The sequence below is a fragment of the Panthera onca genome, chromosome A2 (genome assembly GCF_046562875.1).
Source record: "Panthera onca isolate mPanOnc1 chromosome A2, mPanOnc1 haplotype 2, whole genome shotgun sequence".
In the NCBI taxonomy this organism is placed as follows: Eukaryota; Metazoa; Chordata; class Mammalia; order Carnivora; family Felidae; genus Panthera; species Panthera onca.
In genome coordinates, this window is record NC_138340.1 from 156,038,826 (window position 1) to 156,058,946 (window position 20,121).

At 42.4% G+C, this 20,121-nt stretch overlaps 1 protein-coding gene across 1 annotated transcript in view; it reads left to right on the top strand.

Annotated features, from left to right (window-relative positions):
• The window catches only part of MGAM (maltase-glucoamylase), a 91,416-nt gene that overhangs the window by 33,731 nt on the left and 37,564 nt on the right, over positions 1-20,121 (top strand). The window contains exons 11-24 of the mRNA XM_078438467.2: positions 144-275; positions 439-555; positions 2,236-2,349; positions 3,447-3,531; positions 5,114-5,231; positions 6,353-6,524; positions 8,072-8,188; positions 8,741-8,895; positions 10,198-10,282; positions 11,024-11,080; positions 11,585-11,709; positions 14,983-15,071; positions 15,737-15,786; positions 17,280-17,447. Coding sequence (XP_078294593.2) covers positions 144-275; positions 439-555; positions 2,236-2,349; positions 3,447-3,531; positions 5,114-5,231; positions 6,353-6,524; positions 8,072-8,188; positions 8,741-8,895; positions 10,198-10,282; positions 11,024-11,080; positions 11,585-11,709; positions 14,983-15,071; positions 15,737-15,786; positions 17,280-17,447 — 1,584 coding nt within the window. The remainder of the gene's footprint in view (positions 1-143; positions 276-438; positions 556-2,235; positions 2,350-3,446; positions 3,532-5,113; positions 5,232-6,352; positions 6,525-8,071; positions 8,189-8,740; positions 8,896-10,197; positions 10,283-11,023; positions 11,081-11,584; positions 11,710-14,982; positions 15,072-15,736; positions 15,787-17,279; positions 17,448-20,121) is intronic.

A 20,121-nucleotide genomic window follows, 5' to 3' on the forward strand; every position in this document is an offset into this window, starting at 1 on the left:
TGCCAGGGACCGATCCAGAACCCTGTGCAGGGCACAGCACAGAGTCAGTGTGTATTGTGGATAATAACAATGATAATAGGACTGAGTCATTCGAACAGGGAAATTCCTGAGCACAAGGTTGTGGACTTTGTGTATTCTTTCAGGATGTTCAGCATGCTGATATTGATTATATGGACGAGAGGAAGGACTTCACTTATGACCCAGTAAATTTTAAAGGCTTCCCTGAGTTTGTGAAGGAGTTACACAATAACGGACAGAAATTGGTCATCATTGTGGTACGTGCCGCCCTCTTTGTCCTCCAGGTCAGGTGCTTGCTCTTCCTTGTCATTACATCCACCTCCCTCTCCACCGCCCCGCCCCCCCCGCCCCAATTCCCAACCTCCTTTCTGTGCCTCAAGCTTGAAGCTGGGTCCTTCATTGTATTTTTCCTCTTCTTAGGATCCAGCCATCTCCAACAACTCTTCCCCAAGCAATCCCTATAGCCCGTATGACAGGGGTTCAGATGCGAAGATATGGGTGAATGTTTCAGATGGGGTGACTCCACTCATTGGGGAGGTAATTGAATGGGGGATATGGGGGCTGGTGCTGGCACAGGGGCTGTGGCAGTGTGTGTGTGTGTGTGTGTGTGTGTGTGTGTGTGTGTGTAGTTGTCTTGTTGGACACTTTCAGATGCCTTATACACATGGTGGGGATAAACTTGCCCCTGTCGTCTCATCCCCAGACACCTACCAGCCATCTCACTCATGCAATCCCCCCACAGCTAAGTCCTTTAAAAAATAGCCTGCACACTGAATACCCTGTCCTCACCCTCACGCCCCTTCCCTCTCCAGCTGACTGTAGGTGGCTGTCCTCCCCTCCATGTCACTGGTGCTGCCCTGATGGATACCGCCACATACCTCCTAACTGCCAGATCCAATGGAACCATTTCATTCCACTTTGTACTCTGTTTCTTTGTAGTATTTCACCAGTTTGACTACCTCTGCCTCAAACTTTTACTCGTCCATGTTTTCACAAGGGTGTTATCTGTTGGTTCAATTCTTTTCTTTTTTTTTATTTTAGAGAGAGAATGTGAGTGAGAGCATGGGAGAGAGAGAATCTTTTTTTTTTCAATTATTCTAAAGTTTATTTATTTTGAGAGAGAGAGAGAGAGAGAGAGAGAGAGAGAGAGCACACATAAGCAGGGGAGAGGCAGAGACAGGGAGAGAAAGAATCCCAGGCTGGCTTCTTGCTGCCAGCATGGAGCCCAATGCAGGGCTCGAACACACGAATTGTGAAATCATGACCTGAACCGAAGTCAGGAGTCAGATGCTCAACTAACTAAGCCACCCAGCACCACCCCCACCCCCCTCCCGAGAGAAAGAATCTTGAACAGGTGTCACACTCAGTGTGGAGCCCGATGCATAGATCATGACTCTGGGATCATGACCTGGGCCGAAATCAAGAGTTGGATGCTCAACCACTGAGCCACCCAGGTGCCCCTCTGCTGGGTCACTTTGTTTTTGTTTTTGTTTTTCCTGCTGGTTCTCTTCTACTGCTTCTGTTGACCCTGTGTCAGAGAGAAAGCAGATAGCAGGGAATACAGAAGAGGAATTGATGCTGCAAACCCACAACTTGTAACAGCTCAGTTGACATTTCAATGGGACTCTCCCACATTTACCATCCTGGGCCTGGGCCTAGACAAAGTGAGTGGGAATGGTGAAGCAGAGGTCAGAGGTGAAGATTAATGAGATAGATGATGCTGGGTCCATGGATTCAATCATTTAGGTTTTAACCATTTTTTATTATTTATCTATTTATTTAATTATAATTTTTTAATTCTTATTTATTTTTGAGAGAGACTGAGAGTGTGTGAGTGGGGGAGGGACAGAGAGAGACACACACAAAATCCAAAGCAGGCTCCAGGCTCTGAGCTGTCAGCACAGAGCCCAATGTGGGGCTTGAGCCAAAAACTGCAAGATCATGACCTGAGCCAAAGTCAGACACTTAACTGACTGAGCCACCGAGGCGCCCCAAGGGCTTAACCATTTTTTAAAATGTGTTTTTCCACAAGTGACCAATCACATCCTCCTGATGTTTACTCTAAGTATCCAGAGTGCTTCACATTCCTAACTGGAAAGAACCTGTACCTGGACACCGTGATTGCCATGACCACATTAGGAATCTCTGCAAAGTGCTCTATTTTACTCTATATTCATTTAATTGACTCTGATCAATGTTTTTCTTTTTCTCCTCTAGGTCTGGCCTGGAAAAACTGTGTTTCCTGATTATACCAACCCCAACTGTGCTGTTTGGTGGGCAAAGGAATTTGAGCTTTTCTACAAGCAAGTGGAGTTTGATGGAATCTGGATTGTGAGTTCTTAATATTTTGAATATTTGGTGACTAATGTTCACACGGCATGTATCTATATCATTGAGTCAAGGAACACACTGGGAATAGGAAGAAAGGAAAGCACATATGGCAATAATTCTAATATTCCCAATCCTAGTATGTAAATAATCTTACCAAAACATGTAGCTTAGGACCTAAATCAGATCATTAGATCTGGAAGTAAACTCAGAAATTTGTTTTTTATTTTCTGAATCCAGCTCTTCTTTTAAAAAGGAATGAGCTGAATGAAGTAAAAATAGGTCATAAATGCCTTATGTTGTCACAAAGGACACAGATTGTTTGATTGCCAGTTTGGGGCTCTTTCATTTGGACACGTTGGACAAATTGGCCAGAACCAAAGTACCCAGGTGCATGACCAAACTATGGCTGTGGTAAGGACAAATGTCATGTATAATACCAAAGGAAACCAAACGCAAAGCAGCAGATGTTCAGCAAAACTGGGAGAGCTCTAGAGCTAAACTTTTTTCTATTTATAAGAGAAATGTAGAAAATTCTAACAATACAGAATGCTAAAAAGATGACAGCAAAAACCCTCTAAGATGTTGTCAGCCAAAGACATCTATCATCGACATTTTGGTGTGTGTCTTCCCGGACAGCTCACTTGCCCATCTGTTGGCACAGGCTCTCCCCCTCACTGTCTCCAAATAGGTATTTGTGTGTGTGTGTGTGTGTGTGTGTGTGTGTGTGTGTGTGTGTGTGTGTGTATTGATATGTGTGTGCATTTGTAACTATATTTGGATATACAGAGAATGTGTAAGTTGATATATATGGAATCATATAAATTGAAATCTTTTTTTGCCTAATGTTTTTGGAAATCTTTCATTTTTTTTGTAATTATAGACATACAGCATTTTGAAGGGATTTTGAGAACCTTCTCTGTGAAGCCTTCAATGGGTAGAGAAGACAGGATCATCTATTTCCCTCCATGTGCATAAGGACCTCTTCAAAGACAAAATATCTGGAATCATTTCTCTGAATCCTCAAAAAAAGGGGAAGGCAAACATCAGTACAACATAGTTACTTTTCCTTAGTGGTAGTTTTGTTCTTTGTTTTGTAGGATATGAATGAAGTTTCCAACTTCGTTGATGGTTCTGTTTCAGGATGTTCCACGAGCAACCTAAATTACCCCCCATTCACTCCCAGTAAGTCTTGGTGGTAGTGTGATTAAAGTGGCGATGCATAGTTGGCATTTTTAATTCATAAGGATAGATATGAACAGCCTGGCAAGGGAGTTTGGACATAAATCTGCATAGGCAGGGGCTAATGTGGGTAATATATACAGGAAATTAGGAAAGAAAAATTGAAGCACTCCATCCTTTCCTGAATAAGGTATAAATTTGAAGGGGGCCATCTAGTCTTTCCACCTACAGTCTGAGCTGTTTCTAGGGGAAGGTCAAGAGAAGATACAGTGCAGAAGCCAGAGGCTAGTGGTTAGTTTGTGTTGCTCTCGAGTGCATACGCCCGAAGGTCATCAGGACTTAGCAGAGAGAGACCAGGTAACCAGGCTTGGTCTGTGGATGACAGTGAAGTTTGGTGACTTCAAGAGTGTGAAGAACAGACATGAACCATAAGGACGAAAAAAAGCCAGAACCCATGGCCTTGAAGGTCAAAGTCAGAGTCAGTGAATATGATGCTGGTGAGCTCTGATGGAACTTTGAACACCACCATCGCTCAGGGTATGGCCCCAGAATTATGGCATTTATCATAGTTTGAAGAAAGCTAGAGGCTCACAGACACATTTCATCTTGATTAAGGGAAGAACGAGGTGCTAGCATTATAGTGTCTTCGGAATACTTCCAATCTGGTGAGAAAATGGGAAAATGGGGGTATCTGGGTGACTCAGTCGGTTGAGTGACTGACTCTTGATTTCGGCTTAGGTTGTGATCTCATTGTCATGAGATCAAGTTCTGAGCTGGGTGTAGAGTCTGCTTAAGATTCTCTCTCCCCCCTCTCTCTTTGCCCCTCCCCAGCTCGCTCTCTCTCTCTCTCTCTCTCTCTCTCTTTCAAAAAAAGAAAAAAGAAAAAGAAAAAAATAGGAAATTGGGGCAGATGGGCCAGGAACTTGGGTGGGGGAGCTACAGAGTTAGCACTTCATTCTTTTGGTGACAGAAACTATTTATGTTTTAGTCTAAGGGAAATATGATAATCAAATGGTTTTAGAAATATTAATCTGACATTAGTATGAGTATGAATTAGAAGATCAGTCGATTGGAAGTAAATAAGCTATTAAGAAACCATTGCAGTAGTTAAGATGCAAAGGTAATTTGGATCAGAGTCAGAATGGTACAATGGGAGCAGAAAAGAACGGGTGCATGAAAGAGATTGGAGAGTCAGCCTTTATACTATCTTGTCTGAAGACAAGGGGTGAACAATGAATTTACTCTTTCATCCAATATTTCTGTTCTCGAACCACATAATTTGGCTCGGTTTGAAGAATTCAGATTCAGTCTCAAATCTAATTGAATCCTCTGGCTTCCAGATGCCTGCCTGTAGTCACATGAGCACCCGGGGTGGAAGAATGTGCATGGGTCGGCACAATTTATTTATATATCAGAGAAACTACTGCAAATGTATAACCCTCTGGTAGTCAGGAAGTGGTGTGATCATTTACAGGATGGCCACAATAAGCCCCGCCCAGAGTGCCACCATTTCAGGTTCTGCAGTAGTAAAGAGCAGGGAACGTGCATCTCAGGCTCTCATTGACTGCTCCCTCTTTTGCCCCAGGAATCCTGGATGGGTACCTGTTCTGCAGGAGCCTCTGCATGGATGCAGTGCAGCACTGGGGCAAGCAGTACGATGTCCACAATCTGTACGGCTACTCCATGGCGATTGCCACCACACAGTAAGGCCCCTGTTGCTACGACTCAATACACCATGAAATTATTGATCTCGTTAGGTGCCAGCTGCCAGGGTGTTGTTTTTAAAAACTCTGAAAGATAAATATGGTTATTAATACTGAATGAATGGAGAAACCACCTGGCCCATAGGGAAGAAGAAATCTGATAAATATTTGTGGAATGTATAAAATGAGAGAATGGATGAATAAATAAATGAATGAATGGATGGTTGGAAGAAATAAAGAGAGGTAACTTGACCAAGGGCAAATAGTTGATACATTGTAAAAGCAAAATTTAAACTCAGTTTTGCATGAGTCCAAGGTCCATCTGTTTTCCTCTGTGCCACACTGTATAGACAGGAGGGGATGTGCCTCAGGGTTTTAGATACTGGCTTAGCATCCTTATACATTGCTGTGTCCACCTTTGTGTATAGACTCAAATTCTACAGTGAGGAAAACGTCCTGAGAATTGACTGCACTTACTGTAGCTATGGCAGCAGGAAGCCAGACTGAAACCACATTCAGTCATTAGCAAAGTCATAGCATAAGTTTAGCCTTCTTGAAAGATGTTTAAAATATTATAGAGTGAGTTTTTAATATATGCATAGACTTCTAAAATATAGATGATATATATTTATAGTTACTTATAAAAGTATGCACATGCATCTATACATTTAAAATGTCTTTATACTACAAAATTACGAGTGAAGTGTTTCTACTTTAAAAGAATTTAAGTTCTAAAAGGCTGTTCATAAATTCATTTTTGTGTATGTTTAAAATCACACAGTGTGAAAGATCCATGGACATACATCTATGTAAAGGTAGATTTCACCTTTGTTCCATAAAAATTGTATACCTCTAGTTACTAGCCTTTTCAAGGCTGCTTTTAAAAATCTTGGGCATTATGGATTTAATAATGTACATAAAACACCTTAAGACAAAGCAAAACAAAATGTAAACATACGTAAAGGTGCAGCCTACTTCCACAGCAACTCTGACCCTACTAGGAAGGAGCTGAAAGAGAATGAGGTATGAACTTTTGAGATCCTTGGCATTATCACTGTATCTGCTAGGTTGAGACACGCTAAGGTCACACACTGACTACTTAAGCATTTCTCCCCTTCTAGAGCTGTCAAGACTGTGTTCCCTAATAAGAGAAGCTTCATTATAACCCGTTCGACCTTTGCGGGATCTGGCAAGTTTGCAGCCCATTGGTTAGGAGACAACGCAGCCACCTGGAATGATCTCCGGTGGTCTATCCCTGGCATGCTCGAGTTCAACCTTTTTGGTATCCCAATGGTGAGTCCACGTCCCAACCTCAATTCCCAGAAAGACTCATCCTAGAAAATTTTCAAAGTGTAAAGCTCACCTCTCCTACCCTTCCTGGCCCAGGGATTTAGTGTCTTGAGAACAATGGCTTCATCTACATCAGTATGACTCTGATACTACAACATTCTTTCCTGCATTATCTTATTAGGATAGAAAGTGCAACCTTGAAGTGATATCATTGGAATATTTTTCTTTTTCTTTTTTTTTAATTTTTTTTTAACGTTTATTTATTTTTGAGACAGAGAGAGACAGAGCATGAACGGGGGAGCGGCAGAGAGAGAGGGAGACACAGAATCTGAAGCAGGCTCCAGGCTCTGAGCCATCAGCCCAGAGCCCAACACGGGGCTCAAACTCATGGACCGCGAGATCGTGACCTGAGTTGAAGTCGGACGCTTAACCGACTGAGCCACCCAGGCGCCCCCATTGGAATATTTTTCTATCAAAGTATAATATACACGAAAAAGTACACATATACTTAAGTATACAGTTGATGAATTTTACAAGCTGAACACATCTGTGTATCCAGTACCTAGACGAGAAAACATGACATTGCCAGGTCCCTAGAGGTGGTTTTGACATCTTTTAGTTAAATTCAACATATATATTTATGGAGCTCTTACTGTGTGCAAGGTATTAAGGTAAGTATGCATGGTGAGGGGGAGAGAAAAGCATAAATATAGTAACAGAAACACCTTCTATTTCCCCTGAAAGTTTACAAATTTTACATATATTTTATATATATATTAAATTATGAATGTTTGTATGTTTATATAAATTTATATGTATATAGGTAAGCTAGGGACATATAAATTAAATGTTGAGGGAGATCCTGAGAAAGAGACTTACTAATCCTGACAAAATTACAAGAAACAGGGAGTCAAGGAAGGGAGTCAGGAGAAACTTCATGCAAAAGGTTGCACTTGAGTTTTCCCTTGAAAAGTGGGTTTATGTTATCAGACTAATGGGAAGGTCATTTTCAGATTGAGAAAGAAACAGGAGGCAGAGCAGTAAGGGGGCGATTGATGTGGCTCTAAGGATTGGTTTGTAGGACTGGAGTGGTAAGTGATGCTAGAAAGGTATGTTAGAACCAATTTTGAGGAGCCACCAGCTCAGCTGTATGGAGACCCTGGAAAGTTTTGAATAGGTGAGTGATGGAACCCGATTTAGGCTTTGGAAAGTTAATTCTGATAGTGGTGTGGTCAAAATAATAATATCAACAGTATTTCTCATTCTGTTCATCAAAAAACTGTTGCATGTCAACTGTTTTACTTACAGTATCCACACTACAGAATCTCATAAAACTCCGTGTAGCTAATTAACGGCCACTTTAACACAGGGAGGACGCTGAGGCACAGAAGGGTTGAGTAGCTTACAGTCATCTGACAGTAAAGAGTGGACATGGGATGTAACCCATTTCAGATCACGCTATATAAGCCTCCTCTGTAAAAGTTGGCAAAGTTCAGTGGGAAGCAGGATGATGGAAGTGAGGTGTACATTCTGTCTGTGTGTCCCTCCAGGTCGGTGCTGACATATGTGGCTTTGCATTGGATGCCCCTGAGGAGCTCTGCAGGCGGTGGATGCAGCTGGGAGCGTTTTATCCATTTTCCAGGAATCACAATGGCCAAGGCTACAAGGTGAGGCTCCCAGGAGACACGATAAGTTTGGCACACGTTAGAGCTGGGTCTGTCCGCATCCTCGCCAAGACATCTGTTGAGCCGACCTCCTACCTGGTGCTTCACTTAGCCTAATTTGCAATTAACCAGGACCTCCGAAGATGCGCCATTAAAATGCCCTGCTGTCACAGACTCTGCTATTTGCACTGCAGCAGTCAGGGAGATGGCGAGTCTGTGAAGGTCTTTATCAAACGTCTGTACGTTCAATCTACATTGCTCATTTTGTAATGAGAATCAAATGGGGGAACTACTTAAAAACTATTGAAAAGGCAGTCTGCTGCGAGAACTGTCCTGAGCGTGATGGAGGTGGACAGGCTGCAAGGTGAAGAAGGGCACTTACTTGGTGAAGTGATCTCCCCCTGCCACCCGTACCGCTCAGAGGCGAAGCTGGTACCCTAGGCCCCGGGTCTTTCAGGAACGAAACTCTTGGTTCTGATGAATGGCGTCTGGAGTTCTCCAGTTGCTTCTGTCATTCTTAGCTGGATCATAATCGCAACCTTTCCTTTCTCCCAGGCCCAGGATCCTGCCTCCTTTGGAGCTACCTCCCTGCTGCTGAATTCCTCCAGGCACTACCTTACCATCCGCTACACCCTGTTACCCTACCTCTATACCCTCTTCTATTGGGCCCACAGCCGGGGGGACACGGTGGCCAGGCCCCTTCTGCATGAGTAAGTTACCCTAATCCAAAGGGATTTTGCTTTTTTTAATTTTTCTTAATGTTTACTTATTTTTGAGAGAGAGAGAGAGAGAGAGACAGAGTGCAAGCAGGGGAGGAGCAGAGAGAGAGAGAGAGAAGGAGACACAGAATCTGAAGCAGGCTCCAGGCTCTGAGCTGTCAGCACAGAGCCCAATGCAGGGCTCAAACTCATGAACTGTGAGATCATGACCTGAGCTGAAGTTGGACGCTTACCTGACTGAGCCACTCAGGCGCCCCCAAAGGGAAATTTGTTAATGCATCTGGTGACATGGACTGTTTCAAAATATTGGAGTGAACAGTGAAATACTTCTATTTTTAATATAGATAGAATAGTCCATTGGTATTTGCAAGGCTAGTGCTGCCTACGTACTGTTCCCGAGGTATATTTAAGTGTTTTAGCCTGTTCCCTTGGGGATAGAACTAGACCAACATCAGGGAACTTTGGGATCTTTTTTTGTTCTGCCACCAGTGAACTCTTTATCTTAGACAAATCATTAAAGTTCTGTCATCCTTCATTTCTTGATTCCTAGTTTAAAGGATTTGAACACTTGAACAGGATGGTCTCTTCTGTAATGCCTTATGTTCAGGCCCTGGGATGAACTTGTCATTTACACAAAAATAAGAATTTTACAGAGGATTTCTAGAATTCCAGAATTTTTACTGCCAGCCAATCCAATGAGCATCTCCAACTTAACTCTACAAAAGGGCACGGAACAGTCTTTCCTTGTCAAAATTCAGTGAACTCCCTTAAGTGTCTGATGTTCTAGACCCTCAGGCACATATCTTCTATTATGATTATTATTATTCCTATTATTATACATTCATTATTTTGAATCAGTTTTTACCGTCTCCTGGAATTCCCTGTTAAAATAAGGCAGCTACCCTATAAGAGACTTGAGTAGGATTTTATTATTTGCTATTTGTTGTGATTACATCCAGTTCTTTCTTGATGGTCAGCTGAAGCTTTAAGATGCATTGCTTCACTTTCATTGTATTTAAAGGGGCATATGGCGAATAGACTTCAGTCTGGACCCTGCCTAGCATATGTCCTGGAATAAACACCTGTGTCCAACCAGGGGGAAGAAAAGGAGGGTTCACGGATTGGGGGACGTGGGTCTGTCTGCCACAGTGGTGGAGGCAGGGGTCAAGTACATGTCCCAGAATAATTTAGGGGGTTACCGCAGGCAGGCAGCCTGCATGTTTTAGACAGTTGTGGGGAGAGTTGTCAGGAAACATTGACCCAGATCTCTGTGAACGTCTCTCTGATCTCCAGGTTCTACAGGGACAGCAACACGTGGGATGTACACCAACAGTTTTTATGGGGACCTGGGCTCCTTATCACTCCAGTTCTGGAAGAGGCAAGTGACCCACAGAGGCACACAGATGGCCTCCACTTCTGTTCCTGCTGCCCTCCAAACTCTTCTCTTCCTGGAACGATTTATCTTCTTTTTATCCCAAGCCCATTTCCAGCCTCCATGGCTGAGTCGGCCCTGAAGACAGTGTGCTGAGGTTTGGGGAAATTGGGGATCTGTTACTTACATATTTTTTTCTATGAGTCTTTTTTCTTGACCAAGAGTCCAACCAGGGTAGAAGCATCTACTGGGACTCTGTGTTTAGGGACGGTCCTGTTCGTCATTACATTCTCACAGCTCCTTGTGGTAGAGGCAGAATGGAGCAGGGGCCCAACACCCTCTCTAAGGTTGGATGGAATTGGGGTGTGATCTCTGCCTCTTCCTCTTAGCACCTTGTGGTCTGGGATGGTTCCTCGGCTGGAAAGGTGAGATCATGAGAGTACCCGCCACTGGGGACAGTTGGGAGGATTTCGTGAGTTAATGTAAAGCTGGAATTTTTGCCACAACGTGTATTTCAATATTATTATTATTCCTAATGGGATTCCACTGGGATTTTTCTTTGGGTTTCCAAGTTATTGCTCCTATTATTCCTATTAGAAGAAAGGCACAGTTTGATAACAGAGAAAAGAAAGGCTGTTTTTGCTCTCTCAGTATATGGTTCAGAAGCTCCCTTGGGAATGCTAAGAAATCCATCTTATACCCTTCAGAGACTGGGCCATGAAGAACAACAGTTTGTTTCAATTTCAGGGTGCAGAGAAAGTGATGGCTTATATGCCCGATGCCATCTGGTATGATTACGAGACTGTAAGTAGCTTTGACTTTTCTTAAACTCCTCATGACCACAGCTGCATAGACAGGGTCCCTCCCTGGAGACAGGAACATCTATCCATGCACCTAGGAGTGTTTTTGCCATGTTTTCTGTAATTTCATAGCATAAGTCACTTAATGTCAGTCATGATGAGATCCGGAAAAAAACCACTTTTATATACTTTATTCAACAGTAAGATAAGGGCAAATGGCAGAGGGTCCAATAGGGAATTTCAGCTTGGTCAGGAGTCAGCTGACTTGTTTAAAACTGTCAGTTCATCTGCTGTATGTGAACTGGTGTAAATGCTCCCCCAAATTCCTAAGTGATGGCAAAACCTGTTGCTCTTAATTGTTTTTCCTTCCTCTCGTTCGATTGCCTAACTAGACAGTAACTCAGCTGGGTGGAGAAAGAGGGAGCTGTAGATAACTCGGCGCCTGGAGAAGAGGGGGGGGCATGGATGTGCTGTCGTAACAGGTGCTTGATTTGTGTGCCTGCCTCAGGGGGCCCGAATGAGATGGAGGAAGCAAAGAGTGGAGATGGAACTTCCTGGAGACAAAATCGGACTCCACCTTCGCGGAGGCCATGTATTCCCCACACAACAGCCCGCCACCACCACTGTGGTCAGGTACAATGCGGCGGGAGTTTCCTCTAGGGGGGGTGCTGCTGATAAAGTTGGTCATTGCCGTTCCCATCTGTTGCCCAGGCAGAAGATGCTGAAGCTTTATGTGGCGCGTGGGGAGGAAGGGGATGGGGGTGGGGGGTGTGGTCATCAGACACTGTGATTTACAAGAAGTTGTGGAAGTTGTGGTTTACAAGATGGATGTTGAAAGAATTTAATCCCTGTTCTTTAACTTTTTTTAATGTTTATTTATTTTTGAGAGAGAGAGAGAGAGAGAGAGAGAGAGAGAGAGAGAGAATGTGAGTGGGGGAAGCGCAGAGAGAGAGGGAGACACAGAATCTGAAGCAGGCTCCAGGCTCTGAGCTGTCAGCACAGAGCCCAATGCGGGGCTCCATCTCATGAACGTTTTTTTTTTAAATTTTTTTTTTTTTAACGTTTATTTATTTTTGAGACAGAGAGAGACAGAGCATGAACGGGGGAGGGGCAGAGAGAGAAGAAGACACAGAATCGGAAGCAGGCTCCAGGCTCTGAGCTGTCAGCCCAGAGCCTGACGCGGGGCTCGAACTCACGGACTGCGAGATCGTGACCTGAGCCGAAGTCGGACGCTTAACCGACTGAGCCACCCAGGCGCCCCTCGATCTCATGAACCTTGAGATCATGACCTGACCCAAAGTCAGAGACTTAAACGACTGAGCCACCCAGGCGCCCCAATCCCTGTTCTTTCTTAAACCGCTGCATTTCTCCTCAAAACACACTGACTGCTGGGGTGGTCATCCTTCCTGGTTTTCCCAGGATCACTTCAATTCTAGCACTGAAAGTTTCATGTCTTGGGAAGCCTCTCATTCTAGCAACAGCGGTCTGTTGATCACCCTACTTGGTTGGCCAGATCACCCATCCATCATGCTGTGCTCTTGACTCATTCATCCTCATTTCTAGGGACAGCGAGTCCACGTTTTATTCCCCTATAATCTCAATTCCCCATTCCTTTCCTCCCATGAGCCATTTCTTTCTTATGATGCAAAACAAGGTCCAACAATTACTTATTCAATTCAAATCACCCTCATACCCCTGTTTTCTCCTTTACAACTCTGTGACTCTGAAATTATAGACTCCATCTGTACTAAAGAGGTACACAGCTCTATCTGTCTCTAAAAGTATTAACTTATTTATTTTTAACAGACTTGGCGTTCTTTGGAAGTTAGAAATCTTTCTTTTCCTTTGAGCTTTCCTTACTACCTTAATTTTTCAAATTGCAGGCTTTTTTTTTTTAATGATACTTCTACATCTAATACCAAATGGTTTCCTTTTCTCTAGCTGTTCAGCTTCAGGCTATTCTGCATGCTGATACTAAAATTATCTTTCCAAGATGAAGATTTTTGACTTGTTGCTCCCCTGCATGAAATCCAGACTCTTTCATGAGTAGGGTGTTCAAGGCCAATCACAGTCTGGTTCCAAGTTAACTACTGTGCCTCCTGATGCATCGGAATACACGCCTATGGACCAGCCACGCCCCAAACCTCTGGTCCTCAGATATACCCACCTATCCAACTGTGTTTGGGCTTCTGCACTTATTACCCTCTCCAACATCCTTCCCCGTGCCTTCTTAACGACTCTCCAAAGATTTCATCTGCAAGATATCTTCCTCAATTCTTCCAGCAGAGGGAGTGCTGCCTCTCCAAACTTTTTAAATACTCTTTTGTATACTTTTAATTATTTTTTGCTCTTTAGCTGACTTTTTTTCTTTCCGTAATTTTTTTTAATGTTTATTTATTTTTGACAGAGAAAGAGAGACAGAGCTTGAGTGGAAGAGGGGCAGAGAGAGAGAGGGAGACACAGAATCTGAAGCAGGCTCCAAGCTCTGAGCTGTCAGCACAGAGCCCGACGAGGGGCTCACAATCCATGAGACAGTAAGATGTGAGCTGAAGTTGGACACTTAACCGACTGAGCCACCCAGGCGCCACAATCTTCTTAATATTTTAAGCATTTCGATCATAGTTACTTTATACCTTGTATTTGGAAATTCTATTGTCTAAAATCCTTTGGAGAATCCAAATTATTTTTCATTGCTTTTGCCAACTTTCTTTCATGCTGGCTTATCACCTTGTGTGTTCCGTAATTTTTTTGTGTGTTTCAAATGTAGTGATCTTAAGGATCCAAAAAAAGTCCCTCCAGAGGGGATTTGCCCATTTCTTCAGTTGTGAGTCAGAACTTCTGTCACCTGAGGTCATCTTAAGCTCCCTTCAAAGACCATGTGTTGGGTGGGTCTTTTAGGGTGTCTGGTGTCCTTCAGATTATCTAATCCACCACTCCTGGAAGTCTTCCAACTTTTGTGTCTCTCTTTACTTTCTGCCTGGATTATTTAGTGAATATGTTTAATCTTCCTGATAATATTTAAGGTCATCCATCAATAGAGTTGTGATCTATTTATCTTTGTGTCTCTTGGACTTGCTAACAAATGAAAGCTACTTCATACATGTGTGTTGAGTGAAAGCAGGTGATTTGGTTGATAACAGAACCTGACTTGCTCAGGGCACAGTGGAGGGCTGACATGTGAAAGAAGAGAAAACGTGAGGTCAGCGATGGGCCAATGGTATCAGGAAACGGGGAGGTAGTGCAGGAGAGTCGTGAAATAAGGAGGGATTCCACATGAAATGGCCCTTTCCCCCTCCTTCTCTATGCCCACCTACTTCACCACCTTTCTGAGTCATGTTTTGTGCTTCATACTCTAAATTATGAAGCAGAGAACTCTAGGGTTTGATTTTGTTCTCAAAATGAAATAATAACGAATAATCAAATTAGGAAAGTTACCATTAAACTTTATTGTATTTTGTTGCTTTCTGAGTCAAAACGGTTCTTAGGCAGGGAAAACAAATATATCCCCCCAACCATAATTAATACTTCCCCTGCACGAATCATCTCTAACATTAGGCTGAGCCAATTATTGTCTAAGATCTCTTTCTCTTCTAATAGTCTGTTTTCTAAGGAATAGTTGCACCAGCAACTTTTATAGTAGCTATTGCAGGGATTTTGGCACCTAAATTCTGGCCTCCTACATAGATGCGTATTGCTAATGTTTGCAGTATTTCTGTCTCCTGTGACGTTATTGATTCTAGAGAAAGATGCGCCCGTTGATTTTGCTTTTGTGCCTGAAGAAAAGCCAAGCCATTTGCTGCTAGTAACCTTTCCCATGTGAAATCTCATGGAAACATTCCCATCTCTTTTGGCCAAGTTCTCTGAGTCTTTAGTCTTTATCTCCCACCTAAACCTTGTTTCCCACAGTCGACGGAACCCTCTTGGTCTCATCATCGCCCTAGATGAGAACAAAGAAGCCAAAGGCGAACTTTTCTGGGATGATGGGGAAACTAAAGGTAGGTACTGTTAGGACAACCTGCATCTGTGAGTTACATCCTCTGGCCATTCAGCCGTGGGAGAAATCTCACCAGGCACAGCAGCGTTAATCAGTCAAGAGGAGGATTTTGGTTTCAGTTGCACTGTTCACAGCTAGTGGTAGGTGGACCACAGATGGAAGGAAAACACATTTCTACCTTTTAGAATGCTTCCATCAGACAAGCAGTATATACAGGCTCTCATTTTATTGTCAACAGGCATCTGAAAGAGATGTTTTCAAGACTGTTCCTGCCATTCACTGTAGATCTCTTCCCCAAAAACGCTTCTGTACAAATATCAATGATATGAAACATACCCATGCCGGTGAGTCAGAGTGAGACTATATTCTTCTTATGTGCCTGACTCTGGCCATGCTTCTTAGCACATTTTCCTGGCTCCAGTATACTAACAACTCTTGTGACTCAAGCTTAGGAAACAGATTCACTTGGGGCATATGCCTTAGAAGCACTTGGAAGGGAATCTTTTCAAGGGTAAGGTAGGAAGGAAAAGGGAAAACAGTGGCCTGGCCTTGGAGACGGTTTATAATCTTGCCATTCTCAGGATATAGCTTTCAGTACAACGAGGGTGAAATCTGTTCTTCTGGGTGGGCAGGCCAGAGGTTGACTCCTCTTTCTCTCACTTGCAGATACTGTGGCCAGTAAAATCTATCTCTTATGTGAGTTTTCTGTCACCCAAGTAAGTAGCATATTTTTATGAATCTTAGGTGTGAGCTTTGTCTGACCGTTAGCTCATGTATGTTTGTGTATGTGTGTAATTGTATTCGTAGCTTCATATGCCTTTATGACTGTAGAGCACATTTCCTTTTTTTTTTGAAAATAAAAGAAATTTATTTTTTAAATTATTTTTTAAGGTTTTTTTTTTAATGTTTATTTATTTGTGAGAGAGAAAGGGCACAAGCAGGGGAGGGGCAGACAGAGAGAGAGAGACATGATCTGAAGTGGCCTCTACTCTGACAGCAGAGAATCCGATGTGGGGCTCAAACTCACAAACCGTGAGGTTATGACCTGAGCCAAAATCAAGAGTCAGACACTTAAACGACCGAGCCATCCAGGTGCCCCTATTTTTTAAGTTTTTATTTTATTATTCTTTAAATATTTTTAATGTTTATTTATTTCTGAGAGAGAGATAGAGAGACAGAGAGAGAGACAGAGACAGAGCATGAGTGCGGGAGGGGCAGAGAGAGAGGGAGACACAGAACCTGAAGCATGGTCCAGGCTCCAAGATAGCAGCACAGAGCCTGATGCAGGGCTTGAACCCATGAACTCTGAGATCATGACTTGAGCCAAAGTTGGATACTTAACCAACTGAGCCACCCAGGCACCCCTTAAGTTTTATTTTAATTCCAGTTCACATACAGTGTTATATTAATTTTAGGTGTACAATATAATGATTCAACAATTCCATACATCAACCAGTGCTTAGATGAGTGCATTTCAACTTATGCCTTAACTCCCAACATTGAATTATCCATGTTAGTAAAAAGAGCAATCATATGGATAAATCAAAGCCATCAGCCTTTTAAAATACAGTTTAAAAAAATTTCTCAGGGCACATGGGTGACTCAGTGGGTTAAGCATTTGACTTCTGCTCAGGTCATGATCTCGCAGTTCTTGAGTTCAGACTCCGCATTAGGTTCTGTGCTGACAACTTGGAGCCTGGAAACCCCTGTCTCTCTCTGTCTCTCAAAAATGAATAAGTTCTTAAAAAATTTGGGGCTCCTGGGTGGCTCAGTCGGTTGAGCGTCCGACTTTGGCTCAGGTCACGATCTCGCGGTCTGTGAGTTCGAGCCCCACGTCAGGCTCTGGGCTGATGGCTCAGAGCCTGGAGCCTGCTTCCGATTCTGTGTCTCCCTCTCTCTCTGCCCTTCCCCCGTTCATGCTCTGTCTCTCTCTGTCTCAAAAATAAATAAATGTTTAAAAAAAAATTTTTTTTTTTTAATTAAAAAAAATTTTTTTTTTTAATTAAAAAAAAATTCTCTGTGCATATGTGTGTTTCTCTCTCTCTCTTTTTACTCAGGGAAGTATTAAAATAAGTTTGTACTCCTCTAGCACATGTGAGTAGAGACAGCTAAGAGGTATTCAAAGCAGTTTTGGGTATTTGGTCTAGGACAGAATATTTGAGTGCCTTGACAATCTGTCAGTGGATCTTTGTGCTTAATTGTTTTGCAGAACCGCTTGGATGTGAAGATTTTGCAGTCAACCTACAAAGACCCCAATAATTTAGTATTTAAAGAGATTAAAATTCTTGGGATCCAGGAGCCTAACAATATTATAGTGAAACACAATGGTGTCCCAAGTCAGATTTCTCCTAATGTCACTTATGATCCTAACCTACAGGTAAAAATTCATTTTGTGGAGATAGTTTATCAAGAATTTATAGCTTATGGTGGTGCTTCTTGCCAAGGTCGCCTGGGTCCTGAAGGACCAGGGCACATTCTGAGGTCTGGAGTGGGGAAGAAGAGGGTTAGGAGAGAAAAAAAAGGAGGCAGTAGACCTGAGCTAGAATAGATCAGGGAGGTACTGAGGTACTGGAATCAGATAAAATGGCCTTTCCGTCCCTATTCTTGTATTTTCCCCTCAGTCTTCTGTTCTCTCTGACTGGGACAGAAGAGCAAAGTGAGGAGTGTGGGGGACAGGGTTAGAGGGAATGTGGGTCTGGCCACTGGTGGCTGAAGCAAGAAAGGCAAAGTGGGAGGTGGGATTCCCATTAATTAAAAATTTGAAGTACATTTTTTTTTTTTACTGTGTTCAGATATAAAAACTTTCTCCAACACATACATTTTAAAGAAATATTTCAAGTCAAAGAATCTGATAAACCTAGCTAATGCTGCTTATTTGGTTAGAGAATATTAAATAATAATAATAAAATAAACCCCACCACTTTTCATCAGTTATAATGAGACCTGATGCTTTTGAGCAGATTGTAATCAGTTCCTCTGGTATCCCATACTATGAGGAATCCTTCCCCATCCTCCTTCACTCCAGGCCCTGTAGGTGATCTGGGACTGGGGGCTGCTGGGTCAGCATGTTTGTGAGAGATCTTCCAAATTTGGAGTAAATGCATAAATCTGGTATTCTCCTTTAATGTTGTATCGATGATGTTGGCCATTTTGCCTTACAACATATATTGAGGATGCCTACATTATGAAGTTAGAAATAAAGTACAGTTGACCCTTGAACATCATGGGGAGACACTGACCTTCCCACACTGTCAAAAATCTGTGAATAACATTTGACTCCCCAAATCCTTACTAATAGCCTACTATTGACCAGAAGCCTTACAGATAATATAAGTTATCAGTTAATACATATTCTGTGTGTCATATGAATGATAAACTGTATTTTTACAATACAGCAAGCTAGAGAAAAAATGTTATTAAGAGAATCATTCAGAAGAGAAAATACATTTACAGTTCTGTACTGTATTTATTGAAAAAAATGCACATGTAAGTGGACACGTGCAGTTCAAACCCATATTGTTCAAAGGACAACTGTATCATATGGTTAGTTATGTGGACGGCACCGGGCAAACCATTTGAAGAGTGCATATATGAAAACAAACTCAGTAAATATTTGTTAAATAAGTTAATTAATGCAAGAGCAAAGCAATTCTTATTGCTTGAATTTTGGGTGGTGGGGAGACACAATTTGTACACATGAAACTACTGGGCGGGGGACAGGCAGTCCAAAGCAACACAAAGGAAATGTTCAGTTACAGTATACCTAATTTCAATGTCAAAGCCTAATGGAGTAGCTGAGCAAAGCCATTGGGGAAGTCAGGGTTTGAGCTGGACTTTGAACGATGATGTATCAGGTAGAGATTCGTTCATCTACAAGTGATAGGCAACTGAGCTAAATGGGACTTTAAACAAATTGGAATTTTCTTCCTCACACAATAACAAGTCTAGAAAGTGGTCAGCTGCTGGCGTTGGTTCATTGGCTCAAGGCTGTCAGGGTTGATTGGCCAGTAGCAGAATAAAAGAAGAGGCAGGAAAGAAAAGGTGGAGGGAAGGAGCAGGCCCTTAAATCCGGAAGGAAACTCTGGGCCAGCAACTCCCAGTGGACTTGGACTTACCTATGAATGGCCACAGCTATGTTACATGGATTAAAAGGAACTTAATTAGGAGCTTAAGTTCCTTAATCAGGAACTTTAATATTCCAAACTGAAATAGTGAGTAAGAAAGGAACTCTTATATAAAGGAAGCAATTAGCCGTGCATTCCACAAAAGGGCACCATTTTCCTAGAAAGAGTATTTGCCTAGATAACGTATTCAAAGTTGAGATGTCAGAATAAGCCAATCTAAGGATTGAGAATAGCCTTACATTATTTAGTCTGTGAGTATTGTATGACTAGAATAGGGAAGAGATCAGCTTGGACAAATAGTGTGTGGTTAGATTTGGGAGGGTCTTAGGCATCAAAGTGAGAAGGATCTGATTCTCAAAGTATGTCATATGGATCCTTGAATCAAGGCTCTGGAGAATGGGATTTGTAGAACGGGGAAGTTTAAGGTGAATTTAGTCTGAGAAGAGCCTGGAAGAAGGGTGATTATCCTTAAAATGTGATTTTATAGCTCTGGACAAATGAGAGCCTTCACTATGGAAATTGCTAATTAAAGAAGAGATAAAAATATGTAGAAAAGTTAAATATTTGAATTAGTGGGACTCAAAGAAGCAGGTTTTAGGCTTTGAGGATTTGCTCTTAGAGAAATGAAAATATTGGGATGTTAGAAACAGAAGGAACTGTAATGATGTTGCCAACTCCCCAGTTTTGCCTTTGATGAAACTGAGGCCCAACGAATTAGAATAATTTGGCTAAGTTTCCACAGCAGAATGGAGATGAGAACCCAAGCCACATGTTCTTACTCCTGTGTTCTTGCCACCACTCCAGACCAAGGCGGGACACTGGTCTGCAAAATGGAGGGCAAGAATATAAGCTCGTTTTGGTATGACCCCGTGAGCTTGTGTGTGTTATGCTTCAAGGGGAAATGCTTGTAGGGAAATACTTCTTGAC